At 46.7% G+C, this 13,239-nt stretch overlaps 1 protein-coding gene across 11 annotated transcripts in view; it reads left to right on the top strand.

Moving 5' to 3' along the window:
- The window catches only part of LOC128874087 (RIMS-binding protein 2), a 29,846-nt gene that overhangs the window by 6,535 nt on the left and 10,072 nt on the right, over window positions 1-13,239 (top strand). For 6 of the 11 annotated variants that reach the window (XM_054118400.1, XM_054118405.1, XM_054118406.1 and 3 more), the window contains 15 exons: window positions 823-957; window positions 2,413-2,732; window positions 2,866-3,043; window positions 3,612-4,058; window positions 4,567-4,873; window positions 5,173-5,756; window positions 5,935-6,061; window positions 7,103-7,311; window positions 7,784-8,188; window positions 8,521-9,046; window positions 9,206-9,415; window positions 10,050-10,258; window positions 10,327-10,554; window positions 10,650-10,911; window positions 12,712-12,992. In XM_054118400.1, the coding sequence (XP_053974375.1) occupies window positions 823-957; window positions 2,413-2,732; window positions 2,866-3,043; window positions 3,612-4,058; window positions 4,567-4,873; window positions 5,173-5,756; window positions 5,935-6,061; window positions 7,103-7,311; window positions 7,784-8,188; window positions 8,521-9,046; window positions 9,206-9,415; window positions 10,050-10,258; window positions 10,327-10,554; window positions 10,650-10,911; window positions 12,712-12,992 (4,428 nt within the window). The remainder of the gene's footprint in view (window positions 1-822; window positions 958-2,412; window positions 2,733-2,865; window positions 3,044-3,611; window positions 4,059-4,566; window positions 4,874-5,172; window positions 5,757-5,934; window positions 6,062-7,102; window positions 7,312-7,783; window positions 8,189-8,520; window positions 9,047-9,205; window positions 9,416-10,049; window positions 10,259-10,326; window positions 10,555-10,649; window positions 10,912-12,711; window positions 12,993-13,239) is intronic. The other 5 variants (XM_054118404.1, XM_054118402.1, XM_054118401.1 and 2 more) reach the window with 5 other exon arrangements.

Below are 13,239 nucleotides of genomic sequence, written 5' to 3' on the forward strand. Positions count from 1 at the left end.
TGCTTTTATTTACTGAATCGAATGATTGGATAGACGTGACTCCGAGAGCGACAGGAATGAATCTTGCATGGCTTTCGAATAGTTTACAGTTTCTTAAACGAACATAGTATAGATATTGATGGATGTATTTACCAAAATTTGTGGTTTCACTGTGCTTGGATGTACTGTATATTTATCAAGATCGTTGCCATTATCAATTTTTACTGAAATAGGACCAAGGACCAACGAAATAAACTGTGTTATAACGTAAAGCAATCTAAAAGTTAGGAAACAGAAAGTAACAGCAGTAAATTGACGTTTAGACAATTAGAAGTTTTAGATTACGAGAGCAATAGAGTTGAGATAAATTCGAGTTGTAGATCCCAAGAGTAACATTCAGTTAAATTCCAGTTCTAGGTCCCAAGAGTCAAGATAACTTCTAATCTGTAGTTTGCAAGTGTCGAGTACGCGCATTTTCGAGTCAACTTTTCTTTTTTTCAATTTTTTTTTTTTTTTTTTTTTGGAATTATCGAAAGTTTGCAAGGGGAAATGAAAAGCTTCGATCTGCAGAGGCTTTCGATTCAAAGGGGTTATAGAGGTACGACTGTATTTTCAGTCGATTTTCGTCCCGGAAGCTAGGGCATCGTGGCGGCCACGATGAAAAAAGAATTCCCTTTCGCACCCAGAGAATCTAACGCCTAATCGTGGGGATCGTCGTGTGCAGCCTGGCAGGCCCCGCGAAAGCCGCCAATTAATTAAGATAGCTCCTAGATACACGGTAGATCGATAGGGACTGGCCCTGATAAAGACGGGCGAGGGTTTCAGACTTCAGGGATGTTGCAGTGCTGTGGTGTTGGAGGTGGCGCTTCCACGGCACCTCAGGCTCCGCAGCTGCAGGATACCGGATCTGCTGTCGGGATTACCACCTCCACGAAAGCCACCATCATGCAGGACCCGGTTCTCGAATCCATACGCGAGGTGAGTCTCGCCGATCTTTTTTTCTTTTCTTTTTTCCTTTTTTTTTTTTCTAACCAGTTCACCCTCGTTGTTTTCGAGCGATCGCTGAAACGGTTTCTTCCCCTTTAATCCCTTTAAAGGGTATAACGTTTCAGCGAACGATATCGATTACAACGGTCTCGTCTCTGGGAATTTTAACTTTCGTTATTTACGGTATATCCAGCCCATACCTTCGGTACGTTTTATGAATTTACCTGGGTAATAAATTCATGAATTCGAGGTGTATATAAATTTCATAAATAATCATGGATAAAAGTATTCGTCGAAACTTGTTAACAATTTCACGTCGATGAAGTAGATTGATATCGACTCGTCAATTACGAACAATTAGAGACTAGAATTTTGTTTACCGTACTCGAATGAATCAGCTAGTCGGGGAGTATAAACGATTCGAATCGATTGGTTACAGAGCGGAATAAGATTAGCTCTTTAGAATCGACAAACTGAAATCACTTTTACTTCTAGCTGAATCGCTTACTTCTGAAAGTATTTACCTAGAAATTTGTTTATTCCCGTTTCTATCGGCCCGCGCGTGTAATGGTTGCTCGTTTCGAGTAGCGAATGGTGTTTGATCGCGTCGCGGGACGGGAATGAAATCGAACCACCAGAGTATTACGTACAAAATTAATGTGCACGTAATAATGATGCATTGACGACCCGAGATTCGCGCTATTACGCCGCTCCTGGCCGACGATAAAGGCGTACATCGTCGAGATGTTCGTCAGCCGATAGATATTGATGCTCTAAGCGAATTTTGAACGCGGCACTAGCGGCGTTCGTTTTAATTAAAAAGATCGTAACCTGCAGGGACGTTTTCGTTAACCCTTCGTAAATTTCTCAACACTTACTCGATTCGGTTTTTTGAGCAGAAATTTGTGAATAGGTGAAAGCAATGGGTGAGAATAATTTAAACTAGTCCAGAGAGTATAAAGGTCAGGCGCGTTCGTTGAATAGGGCTTGATTCTTCGTCGAAATAAATCGGGTACTTGACGTTAACGTCGGACAGCATCTGTTAGGGTTCGCGTAGACAAGGTTCGATCCCGCGGATACCTACGTACCTTCGGGTCATGCGGAATACAAAGCCACCTTTTATTATTAGTAACGTCGAGCGGATGATTTTCATCGTTCTCGCAACCAGGCTCCAGGGTTATTAAAGGTGGTCATGCCACCGACACATTAAACCGAACTCGTGCATTTCGGAGCACTTCGACGAGTAATAATATCAATGAAAAATCTATACTAGTGCGAAGGTAAATATCGATTGAAACGTCTACGTTACGGAAAACAAAAGACAGTAAAGACATAAAATAAATAGTATTCCACGGGGTGGGGTGGGGGTGGGGGGGAGAAGGAGGAGGAGGGGCGCAGCTAGTACTTTATCTCCGACGAGACCACGAAGCTATGTTTTTATTCCAGCAAATGCGTGAAACGGAAGCTCGAAAGGCGGATTTGGAGAGACAGCATGCAGAGGCACAGAACCAGCTACGCGAAAAGATAGCAGGACGCTATCAAGGTCCCGAGTCGGTCGAGGCACTACAATCGAAGATAAGAGAACTTGAAAAGAAAACGGAGCTACAAATAGTCAGACACGAGGAATTGTCCTTGGAGCTAACGAGTCTGAGACGTGCTCGAAGCAGAGGGCCGATGGTAGGTCATCACTCGGCGGTTCCGACTACTTGGCCACCGGCTGGTACCGAACTCGATAGAATAATAGCGGAGATGGAACAAGATAATAGGTGTGTGCTCCTTGACATCGTACTCCACTAACCTCTCGAGCCCTTGACGCGTGTTTTAATATTTTACGCGAACACGGACGATCGATCGTCGTCGAGCCTCGATTAACTTTACTTAATTTTCGCTAACCTGCAGCGCTAGTAGGATGTTGCACGATTTGGACCATTCCCGGAGCACCATCACCACGCAACAACCCTCGGTTTCGCAGGGCATTCTGCGATCCAGCTCGGAAAATCTTCCTAATCTTGGCCAGCATCAGCACCCGCCCCATCCGCATGCTTTGAGCTTGGGAATGTCATCGCAGTTGGGCCACGTACGTAAAACACACTTGTTTCTGTCCCGTTCGGGAAGAAATACACAAGAAATACTTTTCAAGAAATACACAAAGTCACTGGTAGCCATTGGTAACGTCATTTCGGAGTGATTCGTTTCTCTCTAATTCGCTGCGTATTCGAAGCAAATGTCAACATACGCGTGTATTGGGACTCGATTCGACCGCGACTGTTAGAAATTCGGAACGAGAAGCTACGCCGCTCACGAACCGGGCTACAAAAACGTTTCAAGGGACGGGGCAGGTCGCGGAACGTAAACACCGCCGAACGACGCAAACGAATCGCAAAATCCGTTAGCCTTACGTATGAAATTAAACATATCGAAAGACATTGTTAATGGGGGCATCTCTGATTTGCGGCCTTAAAAATTAGATATGGTACCTTTGGAATAAATTAGAAAATATAAAATCAAATATAACAAATATAAAGATTGAAAACTACTGCGACAGAAATTATATACCGTTTGGTATACATGCGAGAACGATTTCTAATTTATTTCAAAAGTTCGAAATAAGTTGAAAGCATACCGAAACGAAGAATTGAAAACAGTACGCAGGTTCACCGATGCCCCTGACGCCAATGATGCCCGGATGTCCGCCGTTGACGCCGAACGGGCCTCCGTATCACTATAGCGAACCAATTCCGCCAGCCCCGTCGCTCTCCACCAGTCAATCGCAGCCCGTTTTCCAACAAAAGATGCAGTCGTATCAGCAATCCCAGCAAACTCACACCGATTTGCCAAGTTCCCATTCTCAGAGTGCTCTGCCGACGCAGCAGAAGCAACAACAAGCGCACACCCATTTCGCGAGTAATCAGTACCAGGAGAGTTATCCGCATACGCAAACCTATCAGCAGCCGCTCCAGCAGCAACAACAACAGCAGCAGCAGCATCCGGCCTCTACAACGTACCTGACGTCGTCGAGTCAAAGCGTAATACCTCATTACACGCAGCCCACTCAGACCGCCCAAACTTATCAGCTCAACGGAAGTCAGCAGGTACGAATAAAATTTCCCTACCGGGGGGCGGGGGGGGGGGGGAGGAGGAGGAGGAAGGGAGTGGTATCAAAAAGTTATTACACCGACTGTAAAATAGCAGACCAATCTGCAATTAAACCGGTCTAGTGCATTCTACACGAACCCTTTGGATGCTGGTTCGTGTTCTGAAAGCGTTGGAACATCTGGAAGGCATTCCCGAATCTTCCAGTCAGTCGTTCCTAAAAGTACACGAAATGAAATCTTGATATTTATTTCAAGTAGGGACTATCTGAAAACTTTTTGATACTCCCGCCTATATTCATAAGGAAAACAATTAGATTTCGTTGAAGATCTACACCGACCATTATTAATTTCCGTAACATATTTATTTTCTCGTCGACGAGGTACGATAAATAACGGTTTAGGCCTGTCTAATCGTCTTCCTTATACGTATTTGTATTTTTCAAGGATCGTTATTAATACCGACGTTTTGTTGTTTTCTTGAAAAATGAACACGACGTGTGCGCAGGCAACGACTTATCCAAGCTTATCGATAACATCCCACCCAAACGGAACCTACAGCACAGGGGCGAGTACCTTCAACACCCAGTTGTCGCATCACAATTTCTCGGTTCCACAGACGAGCATTCCGCAAACCACGTTGTCGTCCCTGCCGCCCTACTCGACGAGCTCCTTCCATTCCACCCTGGGCGCGCTCACCAGCGTGCCCCAAACCGTTCTTCCCTACTCGAGTGTACAGAGCACCTTTGCCACTAGCGGATCGACTTACTCTACCGTCGGGACCAATGCTTTTGGCACGTCTGGCGTCAACTCAGGTACGAGTAAACCACTAATGGTAGCCGTCCTTCGAGAATCCTCCGGATTCAGCTGATACGATTCATTCAAATCTGAAACTGAACGTAACGGTCAGAGTTATTGCCATAAACATTTCTCGAGTATTACAAACGAAAGATTCGTTACGAATGCAAAACTTTTACAAAAGTTTTCGATTATACTTTCGAACGTGACCATCTCGAAACGTTTACCTCGAGCGTACGATTATCGAAACGGTTATCCTAACGCGTTCCGATCGCAGTCGCTAAACCCGCGACAAGGAAACTATCTCCCGTTTCAGGTACCACTTCGACAGGCTTGCTGCAAGCGATAAGCGATCCCCTCCAAGCGATGCAGCAACTTTCTGCCCAGTCCCAAGCCAACCAGCTTCAGCAGCAGGCGATCATTCAGCAGATTCAGCAAAGTTTGCGCGCCAGTTCGCCAACCGCGACCACGACGGGCCACCACTATCTCGGCCCGCGACAAATGCCAAAGATACCCAGCAGTATACTATCGAATCCCTTGGATCGACTGACCAATGACAATACCGTAATCGAGGGCCAAGTGGACATGCTGGATATACCCGGCAAGGGCAGGTGTTACGTTTACATAGCTCGTTTCACTTACGAGCCGTTCCAGCACTCGCCCAACGAGAATCCGGAAGCGGAACTGCCCGTCCAAGGTGGTGATTACCTTCTCGTTTGGGGACAACCGGACACCGACGGTTACCTCGACGCGGAATCGTTCGATGGCAGACGAGGCCTCGTCCCGGCTAATTTCGTCCAGAAATTAGTCGGCGACGATCTGCTGGAGTTCCATCAAGCCGTGCTGGGTCTCAGAGACGTCGACGATTCCGCATCCACCAATATCCCCCAAGTGAGCAATGTGAGCAACGACCCTACGACACGTACACTTTGTTTATCTCTACCTACACGCAGCCTCGCGTCCAGGATAGGTTCCCCTCCAATTGCTTGCAATGCTACGTGCTCGATTCGACTTATTTACTCTTTCCTCGACGAGCGTTCGCGTCAACCAACGTTCTGATTCGGCTCTCTTTCCCCAGTGCTTCCTGCAGGATTTCGATCTCGAGTTGGCAGCTCTGGAGGAAGGCAACAGAAATCGACAGGCCGAGCTGTCGGCGTACGCGGAACTGGAGAACATAGCCGAGGAAGACGAACAGGAACCACCAGGTTAGTAGACCTTCGTACTAACGCAAGTCCTGACTTTCGCTGCGGAGCATGTACGTTTAGACGTATGGTAGACACGTAATTACGAATGTACGAATCGTCAAGTACGAATATTTCATTCGTTTTTGATCCAGCTAAATCTATTATAGAACGTAGAGCGTTAGATAGAATCTGTTCGCTGAGCTTCAAACGTCACGTATTTAGAACGCTAGAGGATCGTAGGCAAGGTATCGATGTTTGCTCGATTTTTTCAAGGGAATAGTTTTCATCGTCGAGTAGAATTTTGTTGGAAGCATAGCCACGCGTGTGAATATTTCTCATCGTCGTTATCGTGAAACGAGAACGCAGACATTTTCTTATTTAAGTACGTAGTGTATGTTCGAAGTTAATTCAGACCTAACCCAGACCTACGCATCGAATTAGGCTTGGGTTAGATCCGCGCTGATATCGATATGTCGTTTGACCCCCGACGAGTATCTTATCCGAAGGGCACGGCTTACACCCGGAAGCCTCAATCGGTATCGATTCGGTCTGTCAGTCGGCGGTTGATCTACCGCTAGATGTATGGATTAATTTAGCGTAGGACGTAATTGTAGCGTCTGGTTCCATCGTTCCAACGCACCCCCCTTTCAGCTATTTCGAGTCCGTCGAGTAGTTCTCTGCGGTTACGCAAAATGTGGCATACCGTGGTTGCGCGTCTAACGATTTCTCGTTAGTTACGCTCGTTCGACGAGACAATCACGATGCTTGGGACCGAGTGTCTGCGAAGTATCGGCTTTTCTTCCTGTTTAGTTGACCTTCGATTGTGCGACGTTCGAAGGTAGGGGTGGTCTTGAACGCATGTTTGCTTGTTTTGATGGCACTAACGCGAAAAGATCCGTTCGGTTTCGTTGGGGCGAGAAGAGAGTGTCGCAATCGGAGGCAGATCTCGAACGGAGTCTTGCACTGTGTTGAGTATTGGATGGATTTAGGCTGGCTTAGCGAAACTAGATAGCGAAAGATTTTTAGTTACAGCTAGGCTTGTCTTGTCTTTTTTCCCTGAAGAAGTCTACCTGTTTTCGGACCTAGTTCCGGCGCCGCAGCATCTCACTCTCGAACGGCAGCTGAACAAGAGCGTCCTAATCGGCTGGACGCCGCCCGAAAATACGCACCAGCTCGAGTCCTATCACGTCTACGTGGATGGGGTGTTGAAGGTTACCGTGAAAGCGACCGAGAGAACTAGAGCGTTGGTCGAGGGAGTCGATTCCACAAGGGTTCGTAAAACAATTCTTGCTTAACAAATTAATCTCCCTCGCTGAACATTCGCGTGAAGCGTTCCGAACGGGAAGCTCCTTTCTTAAGCGTTGCGTCGATTCTACCGTCCTTTTTTTTTATTTTCTTTTTATTACCGTGCTGGAGAGGAAAATTTTTGAAAGTGCCGAATTCCTACCAGCTGAAAACTCCTCCACCCCCCACCCCTGGACGGAGGGTGTCACTATCTCGATGGTGATACATCACCCAGCTTCCTTTCGATCTGGAACTTGAAATGCTGCGAGAAAGGAGCTTTCCATCAAAGTGTTTACGTGATATACTTCGTTTGCTTGAAAAGTAAATAATCAGGGAGCTAAGTGCGATATTATTTTTTTTCTTTTTGAACACCTAATTGCGAGTTTCTTTGTACCGTGCCCTAAATTAAAACAAAGAACACGCCTCGTTACTCGATTTCGTTTGATGGACACGATGCAGCCGCACAGAATAAGCGTACGTTCGGTGACACACTCGAGACGAACGTCCCGCGACGCCGCTTGTACGATGGTGATCGGTAAAGACGTCGCCCTGGGTCCAACCGCCGTCAAGGCGTCGAACGTAACCGCCACCAGCGCTGTCATATCGTGGCTGCCGAGCAACAGCAATCACCAGCACGTCGTTTGCGTGAACAACGTCGAGGTCAGAACGGTGAAGCCTGGCGTGTACAGGCACACCATCACCGGCTTAGCGCCCTCGACGATCTACAGGGTGACAGTGAAGGCGAAGAATCTGAGAGCGACGCACTTCGAGGACCAAAATACTCAAGCGGCGAACAATTCAGCTTGTCACGTCCACTTCAAAACGTTACCCAAGGGACTACCCGATCCTCCGGTCGATATCCAGGTTAATAGCTCATCCTATTCCGGTGTCCACGAGGGCGGTTCGAATATAAACTCGCAATCGTCTCGAACACCGAGATAATACACGTTTGTATTGGACTATGTAAATATAGAAGATCGTCCGTGGTTCGATTCGATATTTAACGAGCCACGCCTACAGGTATAGAGAAACGATAGATTTTAACGCGACAGTAGTTGAATAAAATTAGAAAAATTGTACATATACGAGCCACCCTCGTAATTGCACACGGCATGCGGTATATAGCACGGCACGGTGTAGTTTCGTGGACGTCGAGATAGCGATATTTTCATCGTGCTGTTATACTTTCCTCGCAGGTGGAGGCTGGACCGCAGGACGGCACTTTGCTAGTGACCTGGCAGCCTGTTGCCCTAAACGGTTCGGCCGTCACCGGTTACGCGGTGTACGCCGATGGGAAAAAAGTCACCGACGTAGACAGCCCAACCGGTGACCATGCTCTGGTCGACATCCACAAACTGATGGGTTTGAATCCGAAGCATATCACGGTCAGAACCAAGAGCAGGGAGAGCCAGTCGGGGGACAGTTGCGCCACCGCCATTCCTTGCAGCGTTCTGCGCGGCGGACCCGCGGCCCACTTGCAGCACGGGTCCGTGCACATGCAAGATCAAGGACAACAGCAGCAGCCAGGCGTGGGACAGCCCGACGATCCTAACAGGATGCGGATGGCAGGCGTGAGCCAGAGATACCCGACGATCCCTGTGCCCTCTCACATGAGGAGACACGCTAGCACTCGGGTCGATGCTCACGGTCAAGTCATCATCGAAACCGACGAGAACTTGTCCGATAAAGAAATCTATCCTGGACAGAGCATGTCCCAGATGGGTAAGAGTCCTTCTTGTAATTCGGAACGGTTCGTTCGCTACTATAATTCGATTCGAAACACGCCATTCGCCGATATTAAAGCGGCGTAACGGCAATCATCCTCTGAAACGGTCGCGCGGACCTTTTGAAACCTTTGCACGCGTTGCTACTGTCGCCTAGGAGTTCCAGAAATCACCAAGGACTCGGCGAGCGAAGCGAACTACAGCGAGGAGGACGATCCGTCGCGCAGGAGAGGCGCGCCCCTTCACCACGGCGGTCATCCGAGGTACGGGCCCCAAATGGGACAACAGGGACTCCCAGGCACGCACAGATCCGGAAGGATCACGGGACCTGGCGGCAGGCCTCAGGATCCCTACTACGAGCAACCAGGTACGAGCGAAACGCTTATGGAAGCGAGAGTCTAATTCGTCGTGGACCGGTCGGAGACTTTGGTATATTATTGGGTTGGTGCATAATTATCAGCCGCGTTTTATTTAAAAAAAGAACAAAAATTCAACAGAAACATGTTTAACTGTTTATTCTGCAGCGTATTCGCCATCTACTTCGATAACTGCTTCTTTCTTCGTAATAAAATTAAAAAAAAAAAAAAAAACAACGGCGAATAATTATGCTCCAACCCAATATTATCTGTTCTGTAAAAAAGAGGAAAAGAATATGAACACCAAACCTACTTCTACCATGATCGATCAAATGACTGGCCTTGAAGAAACTTTTTTCGATCGAATGCAAAGATATTTTACGCGAAACTAAATTGAACAATGCACGAAACGTATTGTGTATGAGAACTACACACAAAAGTTTGAAAAGGATATTTGCCCCGTCGCGGTAGGTTTAGCGTGAAATTATTCAAATCTTAACCCGCGGGAGAACGTCTCTGACCGAACGATGTATTTGGCTCTCGTTCGATCGAGCTCGAGTAGTTGATCGATTATAATTTACGACGCGTAAGCTTTGCCGCGTTTCTCTATTTTGTGTTGTGCGTGTGGTTCCTTTTTTCACGCAGGAAACCAAAGAGGCAGAGGTCCCGGGTATCGCGGCGGACGTGGAATGCAAGCTCAAGGTGGTGCTGGTCATCCGTCGAGCAGCGCCCAGCAAATGAACAAGAGGACACGGTGGTTCATGGCCCTGTTCAATTACGATCCCAAGATCATGTCGCCGAATCCGGGCGCCTGCGAAGAGGAACTGCCCTTCTCCGAGGGCGACATCATCAAGGTCTTGTTTACTGTCCTTTCGAGTAACTCGTGCCTAACGTGCTTGTAACTTGTTGCTCGGTTCGCTAGGTGTACGGCGAGAAAGACGCGGACGGATTTTATTGGGGAGAGTGCCGCGGCAGGCGGGGTTACGTGCCATTCAACATGGTAGAAGAGATCAAGGATCCTAATCAACCGGGACAGGGTCAGCCAGATAGGAGAGGTAGATGGGGAGACATTTACGCTAGCATGCCGCTGAAGAAGATGATAGCCCTCTACGACTACGATCCGAACAAATTGTCGCCCAACGTTGATTCCGTAAGATCATTGCAATTTGTTAAAAAAAAAAAAGAAACGTCCCGCGTTCTCGCTCTGCCGTATACGTCCGTGATCGGGTGTCCTTGTTCCCGTAGCAAGTGGAGCTGGCGTTCCAAACCGGAAACGAGATTTACGTGTACGGCGACCTGGACGACGACGGATTCTATATGGGTGAACTGAACGGTGTACGTGGTTTAGTACCGAGCAACTTCCTGACCGAAGCGCCCGATCAGCCAGCGCAAGGACAACTTCCACCGGGTAGCAGAAGGCCGCCCAGTCAGAGCCAAGGACCTGGGGCGAGGGGACCGCCACCTCCGCCACGGGAACCTCCACCTCCCGGTCATCGACGAGGCAAAGGTAAAACTATAAAGACCGATTGCCGTTCGATATTCTCCTCTTTACCGATTTACGATACCGCCGCAAAGAATAGCTCCTCAAGCCACGTAAAAAGATCGTCTAAAGCCAAAGCTTCCGTAGCTGCATCCTCGGCGAAGCTAATAGAAGGGAAGCGGCAAAATTTAAGATGACAGAGCATAACGATAAGGAGCATAAGAATAACGAGCAGGATCGATAACGAGAAGGATGCAGGTTTCCTACGAAGAATGCGTTTATCAGTGAGATCAATTACAACGGAGAACGCGAGGATACTTCGCGTAGGTTTTCGCTTAAGAGGGGGCTGGTAAAGCTGGCTCGAGGGGTTTCAAGTGAATTCACACTGGCGCTGTTTATTCTGGCCGAACGACAACTGCCGAGTATCGATAGCGGTTTCTCTATGAAAAGGTGCGAGGAAAGGGATAGAACGGAACTAGGACTGGAAATAACAACCAGACGTCAGTGTGAATGAAACTGTACATGCGGCAAGCAACACAAGACACGAAATTAGATGTGCCAGACGACAGGCAGAAGGGTCACACAAGTACTTATGGTTGGGCGAATAAATCTAGCAATCCACCGATCGGTAATACGATCGAGTCCAAGTGTTGGCTCGTTTAGAAGCGCACGATTCTTGCCACGATTAATCGAGAGATCGCAATACTGTTAAGCAACTGTGCGACTATTTCTAGAATGGCATTCGTGTAAGCGCACCCGGTGCTTTTGCCTTCGGGGAATTACTTTCGAGTGGTCTCCCTCTAACGACAAGCTTCTAGGAACACGTTCGAAATTGCCACGATATAGAGTCGAGTAACCGGAATTGAACGGTACAAGCGATTTTCGTGTTTGGAATCTTCTTCCTTTTTTTCTCTTTTTTTTTTTTTGTTTGTTTGTTTGTTTAGGAACACGTCTTTCGGCATACGCAAAGCGATTTCTATCTATCTGTCTGTCTACCTATCTATTCTCTCTGTGTCTCTACATATATAATATATACATATTTTATATATGTCGCGTACACACTTATAAAATATCTATATATCTATATATATATATATATCTATATATATCTATATATATACATATATATAATATACAAATTAAAACACTAAGCTGCTTTCAGTGTTTCTGTTAAGTATACATACATACATACATACATATATGTGTATATACATATATATGTATTATATTCATACCTTTTCTTTCCGAGCACTTTTCGGCTCTGTTACTTTTCTACGTGCCTATCTTTTTTCCTCTGTCTATTATATATACGTGTTATATTTACGCTATATACGTATACATATATAGCGTGTTATTCTATAACGACATAATCTGTTTCTGTGTGCCTGAACTGGTCGATGGTCGTCGTGTCACATGATTGTCGTTCGTGTCGTGTTGTCAAGCTGGCCATTTAAACGTTCAAATAAATATGAAATCTCATAATCTTTCGACGATTCGTTCAAGACTATCGGTACGATGTTCTATCATATTTCGTGTCTTGATGCGTGTAAAGTCACGGGAAAAAAAAAATTTAACTGTTTCCGCGCTGGTCCAGGTTCTGCCGAGTAATTCGAGTCCATGCTTTCCTGAACGATTCAACTTGAACGCGTTGTCTTGCGTTTTGAAGAGAACCAAAAAAAAAAGAAAAAGAAAAAGAAAAAAAAAGAAAGAGACAGACAAATCACAGCATTACTCGGCATACTTGGCCACGTACATAAATGTTCAATTTAAAAAGAGATAAATGCGCCATGAATGACAACACGGTTCTGTTCTCTTCTCTGTTGCTAGATGCCTGCATTGTGCCTGTGTCTGTCCCTGTCTGTCACTTAGACTCTAGACAACAACAACAACAACAACAACAACAAGTACAACAACAACAACAACAACAACCATCACTAATGAACAACCAACAACATCAACTCCAACATCAACAAAACAATCCACCGCATCTAGCGTACCAACAAGCGAATCACCACAGCTACACGACTGTAACCACGTCCAATCAGCATGGGCCCACTCCCATGGGTGCCCATCAGCAAGGTCCCGTACCACTCCACCTTCAACAGCAGGTGAGTTCACTGGCTCTATCCAGAAGTTTTCACTGGTGCTTATCGACGTGCTGCAAATTCCTCTACGCTGCAAAAAGCCTGTTGTACGATATTTCGACTGTATTTACCTATCTTTCTTTATCGATTCGCCGAGGCACGCCGAGGCTCACTGTCTCTCTATCTCTGGCTATGTTTCTCTCCACCGTTTCTTTTTCTTCTCTGTACTTCCGTTTACGGGCGTTTCGTCGTGCACAGACGAGAGCCCGCA

This window comes from Hylaeus volcanicus, chromosome 3 (assembly GCF_026283585.1).
Source record: "Hylaeus volcanicus isolate JK05 chromosome 3, UHH_iyHylVolc1.0_haploid, whole genome shotgun sequence".
Classification (NCBI taxonomy): Eukaryota; Metazoa; Arthropoda; class Insecta; order Hymenoptera; family Colletidae; genus Hylaeus; species Hylaeus volcanicus.